The sequence below is a fragment of the Halyomorpha halys genome, unplaced genomic scaffold, assembly GCF_000696795.3.
Source record: "Halyomorpha halys isolate HHAL.00 unplaced genomic scaffold, Hhal_1.1 Scaffold207.1, whole genome shotgun sequence".
Lineage (NCBI taxonomy): Eukaryota > Metazoa > Arthropoda > Insecta > Hemiptera > Pentatomidae > Halyomorpha > Halyomorpha halys.
This window is the reverse complement of record NW_027104696.1, coordinates 125539-138436: the sequence shown is the minus strand read 5'-3', so window position 1 is coordinate 138436 and position 12898 is coordinate 125539. Positions and strand designations below refer to the sequence as shown.

The 12898-nt window shown below is 32.2% G+C and overlaps 1 protein-coding gene across 2 annotated transcripts in view; it reads left to right on the top strand.

Moving 5' to 3' along the window:
- The window catches only part of Synd (protein kinase C and casein kinase substrate in neurons protein Synd), a 40682-nt gene extending 40271 nt beyond the window's left edge, over positions 1-411 (top strand). For both annotated transcript variants that reach the window (XM_014418687.3, XM_014418686.2), the window contains one exon: positions 264-411. In XM_014418687.3, coding sequence (XP_014274173.1) covers positions 264-373 — 110 coding nt within the window. In that variant the 3' untranslated portion in view covers positions 374-411. The remainder of the gene's footprint in view (positions 1-263) is intronic.
- Positions 412-12898: the final 12487 nt, after the last annotated feature.

The following is a 12898-nucleotide window of genomic DNA, read 5'->3' as shown; positions in this document are numbered from 1 at the left end:
GTTGATTGAAGTTCAACTGAATTGTTTATTAATTATATATATATATAAACAATTTATAAGTTCTAGTCCGGTCCTCTCAAAAATATAAAATAATAACCAGTTTTTGTCATTTTCATTCCTCTATTGAGTATTTAATAATTAAAGTTGAATCCTCCCTCCATTGCTCTTAAGATTAAAATTTAATGGACACCTACCAGCAAGAGCATCTATTATAGTATCTAACTTAAAAGATATTTTATTAATTTGTTTGTTCTTTTTACCAGGTGAAACATTTGAAAAATTGGAAGATGAAGATGAACAAGGTTGGTGTAAAGGGAGAAAAGGAGGTAGAGTAGGCTTATATCCTGCCAATTATGTTGAACCTGTAGCATAAAATTCTATTTGTCAATAAATTTTCTTTTGTATCATTTATTTTGTTCAGTATTCTTAATAAATCCCAATTTTCGTGTAAATATTGTAAGATTGAAAACAGTTGATTTATGAATTGTTATAGACCATTGATGGGGATATATATTTGTGAAATAACTTATTTGTGTTTCTTTAATCAAATGTCTATTAATTTTATTTTATTGTTATATTTTACAAGTTTAAATGTTAGTTGTGCTTTATTAAATGTTAATTTATCTAAAGTGGCCAAATACAGATATTGATTAAAGTTTAGCCAACAGCCCATACATGCTTCTTAGAATAAATTTCCACTTAATCGAGTTAAATAGTGTATTATTGTACATGCATAAACATGTCATTTAGCTTTGTTTTAGTTTTTTGAAAAAAAAAAAATATTGACTGTTAACATCTTTCATTATTCAATTATGTCTTAACGATTGATCTTAACAAATGAAATTTATATTTCCCTATAATCTATATTAAATTTATATAATTTTGAAAATGTAATTAAAAGTTAATATTTATTTAATTAAACATTACAAAAATATTTCCTGTGATTTATTTTTTTTTATCTTATAAAGTAGTCGTGTAGAGTAATTCAATCCCATAAATTTCGTTTGATTTATGTGTTCTAATTGTTATTAGCATGATGTTTGTGTGATAAATGTTTATCATAAAGTAGAAGAAATAAAACAATCCATTATTTTTAAACATATTTTTGTTAAAAGCATATTCATTAGCATGTCTTCATATTCAAGCATATCTCTAGGTTTGGTTAATCTGTTGAATTCGAAAAATATCTAATATGAATTATTTATGGATAAAAGTACTTTTCCATATATCACTAATTCCATGCTTATTTTATTTATAATTTTTCTATAATAGAGACTCCGCCTTTTGTAAATTACTAAGAACCCTTATTCCCTATAAAGCAGAATGGTTATTGATCTTGAAAGTTGTAAACTGGTAAATACAGAATAGTAATTTATTCTAAAGCCTTACCTTTTTCTAATGTTATTTGATTTCATGTGTAACTATAAAATAGAATTATATCCCCAAATTAAACTTTGTCTAACTGTAGTTTTCTAATTTCTTTTCTCTTTCCTCTGATTTTATATTTAAATCACTGTAAAACCAATTTCAGTTGCTTTGTGAAAATTTTTTCGCCATATTTTATGAGTTCTCTCTATTTCATTTAAATGTTTTTTTTTCTTTTCTAGTATTGCTGATAGTTAAATTATCGATGTATTTCACAGTTTGTTTTAAATTTGTATTCATCAAATTAGTTGATTGAAGTTCAACTGAATTGTTTATTAATTCTTTAGAATGTCTACTATTTGTAGCTGTGTTTATTAGGATACCATTTAAATATTATAATATTTTTTTTATTATGTTTTTATTTATTGGTGTTCATTATCAAAGCAATTTAGTGATTTTTATATTTTTTTTTTGTTGTTTATTTATTTTATTTTAAGAGATGTTTCAATTTGGATCAATAATCAGCTGTGGTACTAACAATTTTTTTTTAAAACAATAACACTTCCATTGGTGGCTCAATTTTAATAAAAATATTACAAAGCTCTTTTGCCACTTTTAACAAGTTGTATTATGTTTAGTGTTAACAGGACTTTTTCCCATGTAGAAACTAACTTTTTCTTTTCATTTCCTCAAAATTTAAATAATCCAATCATAATAAAATTTGTTACTAAGCAGAAGAGACATGTGCTTTTCACTCAAAATTATTGCAATGAGTTTCAAGTTGAAGCAATAAACTAAAGGAACTGGCTCTAATTGTGTGAAGGCTCATTTAAAACCTTAAAAGCCATACCATAATAGCTCGTTTAATCCTCTCGTTTTTGTTAAAGAACTTAAACTCTAGCAGCAATACAACTTGTTTCTTTGTGAATATTTAGATTCTTATTGAAAATTAACTAGTCAATAAATACATATCATTCTGAAAATACTACATGTAGGATGTTTTGGGTTTGCGAATAAAGAAGTTTTTAGTCATGAATACTAGGAGTGGTTAAACTTTTTTAATCCATGAATAAGAAACTTCAGCTGTTTGTATTGTTGTCACATATTGTATATACAACAGCGGGGATCCAAAAGTCGCTCTTCACACGGGACACTTAACCGTAAGTTTTACCCAGTTAAATATATTTTGATTATAGTAATTGTCATTAGCATATTTCATACTTAGGGTTTTGTCCACTGTTAAAGAAACTAAATTACTAAAATTGTTCCTAACAATGGAAACAAAATAAGTCCAGCTGTATGAATCTAAAAAGGTTAAATTACTTCCAGATGTTTAATTTAGGAAGACTTCAGGATAAGGAATCTTATCTTCTTAGTCTTAGTATTAATCTTATGATTATACTTCTTTTATTTTTGAACTCACTCAGAAAGAGATTCCATTTCTATACATATTTTACTATAGTCCTTGAGGTATCAAATTGAAAAGTAAAAATTATCCTTTTTTTTTCTTTGTCTATTATTTGGTTTAGATCTTTTGAGTTTTTAGTTCTGAAATAACTTTGAAATCTAAAAAGATTAGTGATGTGGTGGAGTCTGATGAATATTAATTATATTTGTATATACATTATTTATCAATTATAAACTGATAGTACATACAGTTATAAACATTATACTGTAATTATCTCTAGCAATGCCATCTCATTAGTTTAGTACTGAACGAAATTAATGAAAACAAAGTTTTACTTTTCTTTGATATCACTTAATGATGTGTGATTGATCACCATTTAATGGATTTAATTACAATTTTAAGAATTTAAATTATAGTTGGGTAATTTTTTATTTTATACTAATAGAATTTTTTTTGTTATTATGATAAGGTTTCAAAAGTTCACAGGAATGATATAAGCTGTCTTTAAATATGGAGACAGATTAAGTATATAGAAGCTGTATTTAGCATGTAGAAGAATTATTTAATTGCATTATATCTGTTGGCTAAACTTTGAAATAACATTTGTTATTTATAAAAATATGTATTTAGTGTGAAAGGATGGAAAGGTTTAGATGAATTTAAGGAATTATGATTTGTATATTTAAACATGTATATCTCTATTATTCAAAATAATATTTTATTTGTTTTCTTCAGTGCCAGTATTTTCATGAGAATATTTAGTTTTTGGTAAATATTTCATTTGACAATGAAATGCATTTATTTTACGGGTAGGAAATGATTGATTTTCTTACGATGTATTCATGTACATCAAATAAAATGTTTATGATTTAAATTAAATATTTATGGTTGTGTGTATGTAATTTTGATATTTCTTTAAATTTTTCAATTTAAATTGGTGTTTAGACACACGCCCATATACTTAGATTCATGGACATAACTCTATAAATAGTTATTTTATAATACTCCGCAGTTTTTATTTTAAGAAGGTTACACGTTTTAAATTAAGATTGTGTATTATATTATAAAAATCATCTAATATACATTGTTAAATGTAACAGACTGATTACAAGGAGAAAATATTGGCAGCCTAATGGTTTTTTTTAAAACCTTATAACCTTCTCTTTAAGCTAATTAATCTCATGCAGGTGTATAAAAAGGTCTGCACTTTTGTATGGCATATTTTTATACTTATCTTGGTAATGATACATTGATTGGAATGTATTATGAATAAAAAAGTAAATGTTTGTCATTTTTCCTTGTTATAGAATTTTTAATGAATCAATACACCTAATTTAAGTTGTAAATATGAGGTTGTTATTAGAATAAAAGTACTAATATTTTATAAACTTACCAAAGTATTTTATTAAATATATCGATGGAATTAAAACTGTTGTCTGGTTAATCACCTAGTTTACCTTTATATTAATATTTATTGTTTTTCTACTTTGATGACTGTGAAGGATAAAAATTATCTTTAATCTTTGTAATTAAACAGTATATAATTTTCATATTAGAGCTGTATCACAGTTCTACTAACAAGGGGAGGGTACGCACATGGGATTATCCATTTCAATGAAACTTTTTTTTGTGATACTAGGTCGAATAATTAGAAATGTCCTAGGGTTCTTGTGAATGCACTCTAGGAGCTGAGAAAAAAAAAATTTTACTTATTTTTTAGAAATTGTTTGTGCTATCACACATTGCCTTTGATGTGCATTTATTTAATGGTTATTATATACCAATTGATTTGTTTGTATTGAATAAGAACAAAAGATTATTGTTTGTTTTAATTGAGTTAATAAAAAAATGACTTTTTCTTCTTTCTCTTCCTCCTTAGTGCCTTTCAGCATGGAGGTGCCTCTGTCCAAGCAAACCAAGCTTCTTGATCCGGAGCCAGCACCCTCATGGCATCCCAGTTTTTCTCTCCCTCTTGGGCGTTTTCCTGTTGGTCTGGCCTCAAAATACTTTCTTGGATCCCTGTCTTCACTCATCCGACAGAGATGTCCAAACCATCTTTCCATCCACAGAGTTGTCTCTTTTCAATGGTATCCTTTATGGAGACAGTTCCAACTTCCTGTCTTGTCCTCTCATTTCGTATGCAATCCCTCCTAGTTCGGCATCCCACTCTCCATAGGTATCTCAATTCCATTACAGTGACTCTGCTTAGGTGCTTATCAACTGGTACCCAGCTTTCACTTCCGTAAAGTAGGGTAGGTAGGTATATAGCCATGAAGATATGTGCGTTAACATTCTTCTCTACCTTTCTCTTTCCTATAACTCTGTTGCAGAGATGGTAGTATATTGCATTTGCCTTCTTTATCATATTGGATATCTCTTGGTCTACCTTTCTATTCCTGCTTTCCACTTCCTAGGTAAGTGTACTCGTCCACCATTTCTATTGTTTCACCTTTACGAAGTATTCCAATGTTTTCCTGTTCCCGGCCTATATGCATTATTTTGCTTTTCCTGACATTGATGGTCATTCCCTTTCTTACCAGCTCAGCTTCCCATTCAACTACAGCTTGTTGTAGTTTCTCTTTATTATCTGTTATAAGAACAATGTCATCCGCAAATTCCATTACCTGGGCCAGTATTGTCCTTGTGTTCCATTTGCCAATAGTAGTGTGGGCTGTCCTTCGTTTGCACATTTTCAGAATTTCATCCATATAAATGATGAACAGGAGGGGGCTCTATCTCTTTGCTTTACTCCTTTCTCAATTGCAAAGGTATCCCACTCTCTTCCATTAATCCTTACTATTCCCTTGGAATCGTGTTAGATCAACTTTATAGCTTCTATCAATCTTGGCAGAATCTTTTAAAAAAATTACTAAAACCTAAATTCACTTCCAGTAAAGTAGAGGAAAAAATTTTGTTTAGTTAGAATCAAATCAGATTAGGTTTTAGCATTTTTCAAACCTTTAAATAACAATATTTTTTGGTATCCTTTACTGGAAGCGATTTTTGGTTTTAGCAATTTTTTTATCAACTCATTTAATACAAAAAATAATCTTTTGTTCCTATTCTACTCAAACAAACAAATCAATTGGTGTATAAAAATCATTTAATACATGCCCAGCAAAGGCGATTTGCGACAACATAAAGAATTTCTAAAATTATGTAAAATATTTTTTTTCTTGGTATCTAGAGCCACCAGATGACAGAAGGCCTCGAGGACGACCAAGGATGTCCTACTTGGAGTATGTCGACAGGCTTTTCAGAGCAAGAGGGAAGATCCTTCAGGCCAGAAACCTAGCTGCTAACAGAGAATGTTGGAGCCGGTGGTTGAACACTTCCCTACTCTGATTAGGCACTATAGGGAGAAGCAAAAGAAGAAGAAAGTATCTGGAGCACATTGACAAGAACCCTTGGACACGTGTATAATATTTTTCAGCCTAATATGAAGAAAAGTTACATTGAAATTTGTAATCCTATTTGTGTAGTCTCCTCTTGTAAGTAAAAATGATTTTTCAGGATAGCTAAATTAAATTTTGAAATATTACGATTTTGTTAAGTTTTCTTGTCATTTTTCAAATGTTGCAGATTTAAGATAAATGCTAAGGATAGGGAATATGTTGATGAGATTAATGTAACCTACCATGAAGAGTACCAGAAAAATGATGGTAAAATGAGCTGTATCAGGAAAACAAGTCTTAGTGGAAGGAACCGATGTAGAGGGAGGAGTCAATAGACCTTACTAGTAAAACAATGTGGGTGATGAACCTGATAGATTTCCGTATTAAATGCAAAAGAAATTCATGCTATATGAAATTCTATTGGAGAAGAAACGTTTGCCTCACACTGACATTATGAATAGTGAATGTATGAAAAGAGTGTTATTAATCGATCCTTTTACATGGTTTTTCAAATAAATGAAGTAAGTTCAATTTCTCTCTTTTCACTGTTAAGGTTCAATTCTATTGATTTCTAGAAACTGAAGAAAATGAAATTGATGAAATATTACTGAGAATATCACCTTATAATTAATATTAATTAAACATACCAGGAGCTTAAAGTTTTATATAAGGAACCAGATGTTCAGTTTGTGAGGCTCAGTAGATTGAGGTGGGCAAGGCATGTTGCTCGGATGGCTGAGAAGGAAAATAGTGACAGAGGTACTACATAGACCAAGACGCAAAGGAAGACCACACCTTCGATGGAGTGACAGCGTGAGTGGTGATGCCAGGAACACATGATAGGAGTGAGGAACTGGATGGCAGCCCCAGAAGAACGTAATGCTTGGTGGAGGCCAGGACTCAACATTGAGCTGTAGAGCCAAATTAATAATAATAATCAAAAAATGTCTTTGTTGTATTAATAATGCATTGAAGAAAACCGTTGCTGAATATGTGGGAGTATTTATGTCAGAATGAGATTCTGTAGACTACGAAATACCAATTTTTCTGATTCCTGATTTAGGCATTCTAATATATAAACTACGTTTTGTATAGTATATAGTATATATATAGTAAGAAGCTAGGATTAAGCACCTTAGAGATGGTTCACTTATCCAAGGCTCCACAAATCAAAACCCTAGCGATATTCACAATATTTATGCTGTTGCTGGTTCATTCAAATTGAAAATAAATTATTTCTTTTCAACTTGTAATTATAAAACTAAGTTACTGTAAGCCACTGTTACTCCGTGACCAACCCCTGCAGTCCTATTGTTCATTTAATCCCGAATGTGAACTGAATAGAATTTGTAGTAAATGCTATTTACAATTATTTGGTTCAGAAACTTTAGAAATCCGAGCCTTACTTGTAAAATTCGTGCTTAGTTCTTAGTTATATTTTAAATTAATAAATTCATGTTCCTTTATTTTTTACATTGTTATTAATATCGATATCGAAGATTAGAAACGACATTTCAATATTGTTTCATGAAAATATCGATATTTGGTTTAAACAGATTAAGAAAATTTTATAAAAAGCCTTAAAACAGTTTTTCGATATTTTAAATTGATAAATTCATGTTTCTTTCGTTCTTTTACATGTTGTTAATACCAATATCGAACATTAGAACAGATATTTCGATATTTTTTCATCTAAATATCAATATTTCATTAAAAATATTTAAAAAATAGTTTGTTATTAATATCGATATGAAAGAAGAGGAAAAGCATACAAAAATTTTTGCGATATTATAAATTCATATTCCTTTCAATACTCAACATTGTTTCTAATATCGATATGCAAGAATAGAAAAATTATTCCGATATTTTTACATAGAAATATCAATATTTAGTTTAAAAAGATTAAGAAAATTTTATAAAAAGCATATAAATGGATTTTCGATACTTTAAATTGATAAATTCATACTCCTTTCGATATTCAACATTGTTTCTAATATCGATATGCAAGAATTGAAAAATTATTCCGATATTTTTTCATAGAAATATCGATTTTTGGTTTAAAAAGATTAAGAATATTTTATAAAAATAGTTTTTTGATATTTTAAATTGATAAATTCATGTTCCTTTCTATATTTAATATTGTTATTAATATCGATATCGAAGATTAGAAACAATATTTCCATAGTTTTTCATCAAAATATCGATATTTGGTTTTAAAAGATTAAGAAAATTTTATAAAAATAGTTTTTCGATATTTTAAATTCATAAATTCATGTTCCTTCCTATATTTAATATTGTTATTAATATCGATATGGAAAAATAGAAAAAGTATTCCGATATTTTTTCATGGAAATATCGATATTTAGTTTAAAAAGATTAAGAAAATTTTATAAAAAGGATAAAAAATAGTTTTCCAATACTTTAAATTGATAAATTCATATTCCTTTCGATATTCGACATTATTACTAACATCTATATGAAAGATTAGAAAAATTATTCCGATATTTTTTCATAGAAATATCGATATTTAGTTTAAAAAGATTAAGAATATTTTATAAAAAGCATAAAAATAGTTTTTCGATATTTTAAATTGGTAAATTCATGTTCCTTTCGATATTTTATATTGTTATTAATATCGATATCGAAGGTTAGAAACGGTATTTCGATATTTTTTCATCAAAATATTGATATGTGGTTTAAAAAGAATAAGAATATTTTATAAAAAACATAAAATAGTTTTTTGATATTTTAAATTGATTAATTCATATTCCTTTCGATATTCAACGTTGTTTCTAATATCGATATGGAAGATTAGAAAAGATATTTCAATATTTTTTCATCTAAATATCGATATTTAGTTTAAAAAGATTAAGAAAATTTTATAAAAACCATAAAACAGTTTTTCGATATTTTAAATTGATAAATTCATGTTTCTTTTGATCTTTTACATGTTTTCAATACCGATATCGAAGATTTGAAAAGATATTTCAATATTTTTTCATCTAAATATCGATATTTAGTTTAAAAAGATTTAGAAAATTTTATAAAAATAGTTTTTCGATTTATTAAATTGATAAATTCATATATCTTTCAATATTCTACATTGTTTCTAATATCGATATGGAAGAATAGAAAAATTATTCCGGTATTTTTTCATTGAAATATCGATATTTAGTTGAAAAAGATTAAGAAAATTTTATAAAAAATTGTTTTTCCATTTATTAAATTGATAAATTCATATATATATCTTTCGATATTTGACATTGTTTCTAATATCGATATGGAAGAATAGAAAAAGCATTCCGATATTTTTTCATCGAAATATGGATATTTAGTTTACTGGTACTGGTACTGGTAATGGTGGGGGAACAAGTCCGGCAAGTACGCATATTGGTCCTTTTTGCCATCCCCAAGACAACCCAATGGCTCTTTAATATATCTTATTCCTCTATATTGAACCTTCTTGATTTTCTAATAAAATTCAAAAGGGACTCCTAATCTATAGAGGAAGCCTCTTTTCCTGTAATTCTATCAGTGCCCAAAAGCCTTGTATCTTAGTGACGCATACTACCACAATCTGCTATGTAATCGAAAGCAGTCTCTGGGGCCTGTCCGCATATTAATAATCGGAGTTCGTTTCTATTTAGATCCAACAGCCACTTAGTTTTAGAAGTAGAGGGTTTAGTTATAAATATCTTGGCCTGTCTCAGCCCTATACAGTTCCTCCACTCCTTACCTCCTTTCTTCCATGTCCAGTCAAGGAATACTTTTCTCTGATGACTTTTAGAAATGCCTAGGAATGGTTCTGGTCCTATAGGAGGGTGCTCAGCCCTGATTCTAGCAAGCTGATCAGATTTTTCAATACCTGTGATTCCCTTGTGTCCTGGGACCCACTAAGATAAAGCTTCTTTAACCACGCTAATCATTCTAAGGCTAGTTTACACTCTCTTGCCAAATTAGAGGTGACTCCAAGGCTTGAAGGGCAGACAGATTATCTGAAAAGATGGTGATGCCAGTCCTATTACAGCTAGTGACTTCAGGGCATAAAGCTGCTAACAAGATGGCAAACACTTTTACCTGAAAGACAGTCGAGTGCTTGCCTAGTGGGAAGCTTAGTTATTATTCCTAATTCTTCTATTTAAAACCCTGCCCCCGTTAGTCTGTTAGTCTGTCGAATCCATGCTCGATCCATCAGTGAAACAGGGCAGATACTCTCCTGGGGTTTCCACTAAACCCTGTACCCAATCCTCTAACTTTGGGTGTAGGTAACTAATCTTAGGGTCTAGAGTGGGTGTTTTATGTAGAAGTGGTGAGCGGTATTGTAGTATTGGTAACTCGCTTTCCACCACTTTAGCTATTTTCGCGTGAACAGTAACTTCTCCTGTCTCTGTCCATTGCCTATTTTCTTTCATTCTTAGATAGGCTAATACCACTTCCCCTTTAATCAATAAGTGGAGTGGTATTAGGGAGAGCAGGATTTCCAATGCCTTAGTAGATTTTGTGCGAAATGCACCAGTTATGCAGATACAGGCCATCCTTTGGATCTTACTGGCTATTCGCACATGGGAAGCCCTTTGCAGGGCTGTCCACCGCACAATAATTCCATCGTAAATTCTCGGTCTTCTTATCGCTGTGTAAATCTAATGCATAACCTTTGGGTCGAAGCCCCAGGTAGTGCCCACAGCGCGTCGTACTTACCAAAAGGCAGCACTTATTTTTCTTTTAATTTCTGCCAAATGAGGTCCCCAGTTCAGTTTTGCGTCAAAACTAATTCCGAGGTATTTGACTTTTTGGCTCAGTTGGAATTGATTGCCAAAGAAAATCGATGTTTTAAATATATCCAATTTCCGCTTCCTGGTGAATAGAATCAACTCTGTCTTTGTTGGGTTAACTGGACTTATTGTGCTGAATGTTAATTTGTCTTACCCTGATCATTGTGGTGGCAGATGAGGAGGAATATAGGAAAGGCTAGCACCTGTTGGCGCTTTGCTCCTCCTGAGGGGGGTGGCGCTCTCCATACTGTCAGTCGAACCAACTCGTACCGCAGCCGCCATTCATATGCTTCCAACAAGGCGAACGTGTTGCTGGGCAACTTGAATATTGCTCTAAGGTGGTCTGGATCGCCTTCCGCACCCACAAACTGCCACCGATAAGTACCTACCAGGTCCTCGTTCTGGTACTCGAGAAGCTGGACCAATCTGCCGGGTTCGATTATCTCGGCTCCCAACCCAATAACAATTTTAGTGGGCCATGGAGCCTCGGCGGAACGCATCACCACAAACCTACGGTCTGTGGGAGGTACCCATTCGAAAAGCCAGTCTCTCGTCTCCTCATTAGAACACGTTAGGAGATACCATCCTGGATCCGTCTGGATAGATTTGACCCTCTTTGTCCTGTCGGCAGGTGGGGAGTCTACTGGTCTCTGCCTTTTAGGCACTTCGGACTTGGGGAAGGACGACTCTTGAGATGGGCGCCTTGCTCTCCTCGCGTCGAGAGAGGGGCGTCGAAGACATTGCCTCCCCTTCGTACCTCTCTCGAATCGATTCGAGAGCTTTCATTGGTCCGCCCACCACGGTCACAGCCAAGGGAGAGCGGCCCTTCGGGCCAGCCTTGTTGTGTCTTATTGACTGTAGCCTTCCTTGTTCTAATTCATTCGACGAGGTCGACTGAAGTAGAGTGGACTCATCACTAGAGTGGCTAGGAGGGAGTTGGTATGGCCGTACCACCCTGTCACGCCTGGGCTTAGCAGCCAACTCACTCCCCTCTTCACAGCTTATGACTTCTTCGGTGAATTCGGTCTGGGAACACCGCTCTCCATCTACATCCATTGCAGCTGGCACTTTAGTCTGCTCTTCATTTAAATAATCTATTGGGTAGAGTTGTCTGTTATGCTTCTTGAATTGTGTTAGAGTAGGTGTGCAGCCATTCCAGCTCTCAACCCCACCTCAGTAAATAAGTTTACCCCTGGAGTGGAGTCCAGTGACCTCGGAGGAGCAACTCCGGAACGTGCAGCAGGGTCCCATCCAGTCACCAACTGGCACTACTACAGCGTCTGAACTTTTACACTGAGCTGATAGAGAAGCCGCTCCTCCTTGTTAAGAGGAGCGGGTTCCTGTGCCATCTCAGTGGCCAGGGAGCGCCATTCCTCGTTTTTCCTCGATACCCTCTGGAACAACTTTCCCAGGAGGGATAGTCCAGCAGTAGAGAGATAAGTAAGGGACGGCTGTATAGACCTTTGTGTGTAATGTATTGTGCTGGGTGCAGTAATGTATTATGCTCCTCCAGTTCGGTTTTTTTTTTTTTTTTTTTTTCCTAGCCCCTATAGAAAATTATATATATATACATATAAGTTATCTTTTACTGAAGTAAGAAACTAAAAATAATAGGAGAGAGAGAGAGGAGTGCGAAATGAAACGCTTGAATTGTTCTCAAAGCCTGATCTATTTGTGGAGCCTGTCCGTCTATATATATACAATCGGTCAGCTATTCTCGATCAGCTGATATGGACCTGTCAGCTGACAGATATATATATACATTTACATTGATTGTTCTTTTACTGGAGCATTGCTCCATTCTAAGGACAGGTTGAGATTTATATTTTTAGGAGTTTATACAAGGTTAAATAGACGAGGTGCTGGGGTGCACTTCGTTTTCTGAGGTTTTCCCTACATACTAAAAACTAAAAACTAAAACTAAAACTAAAGAGTGTCCTTTCACTTCATTTCAATGG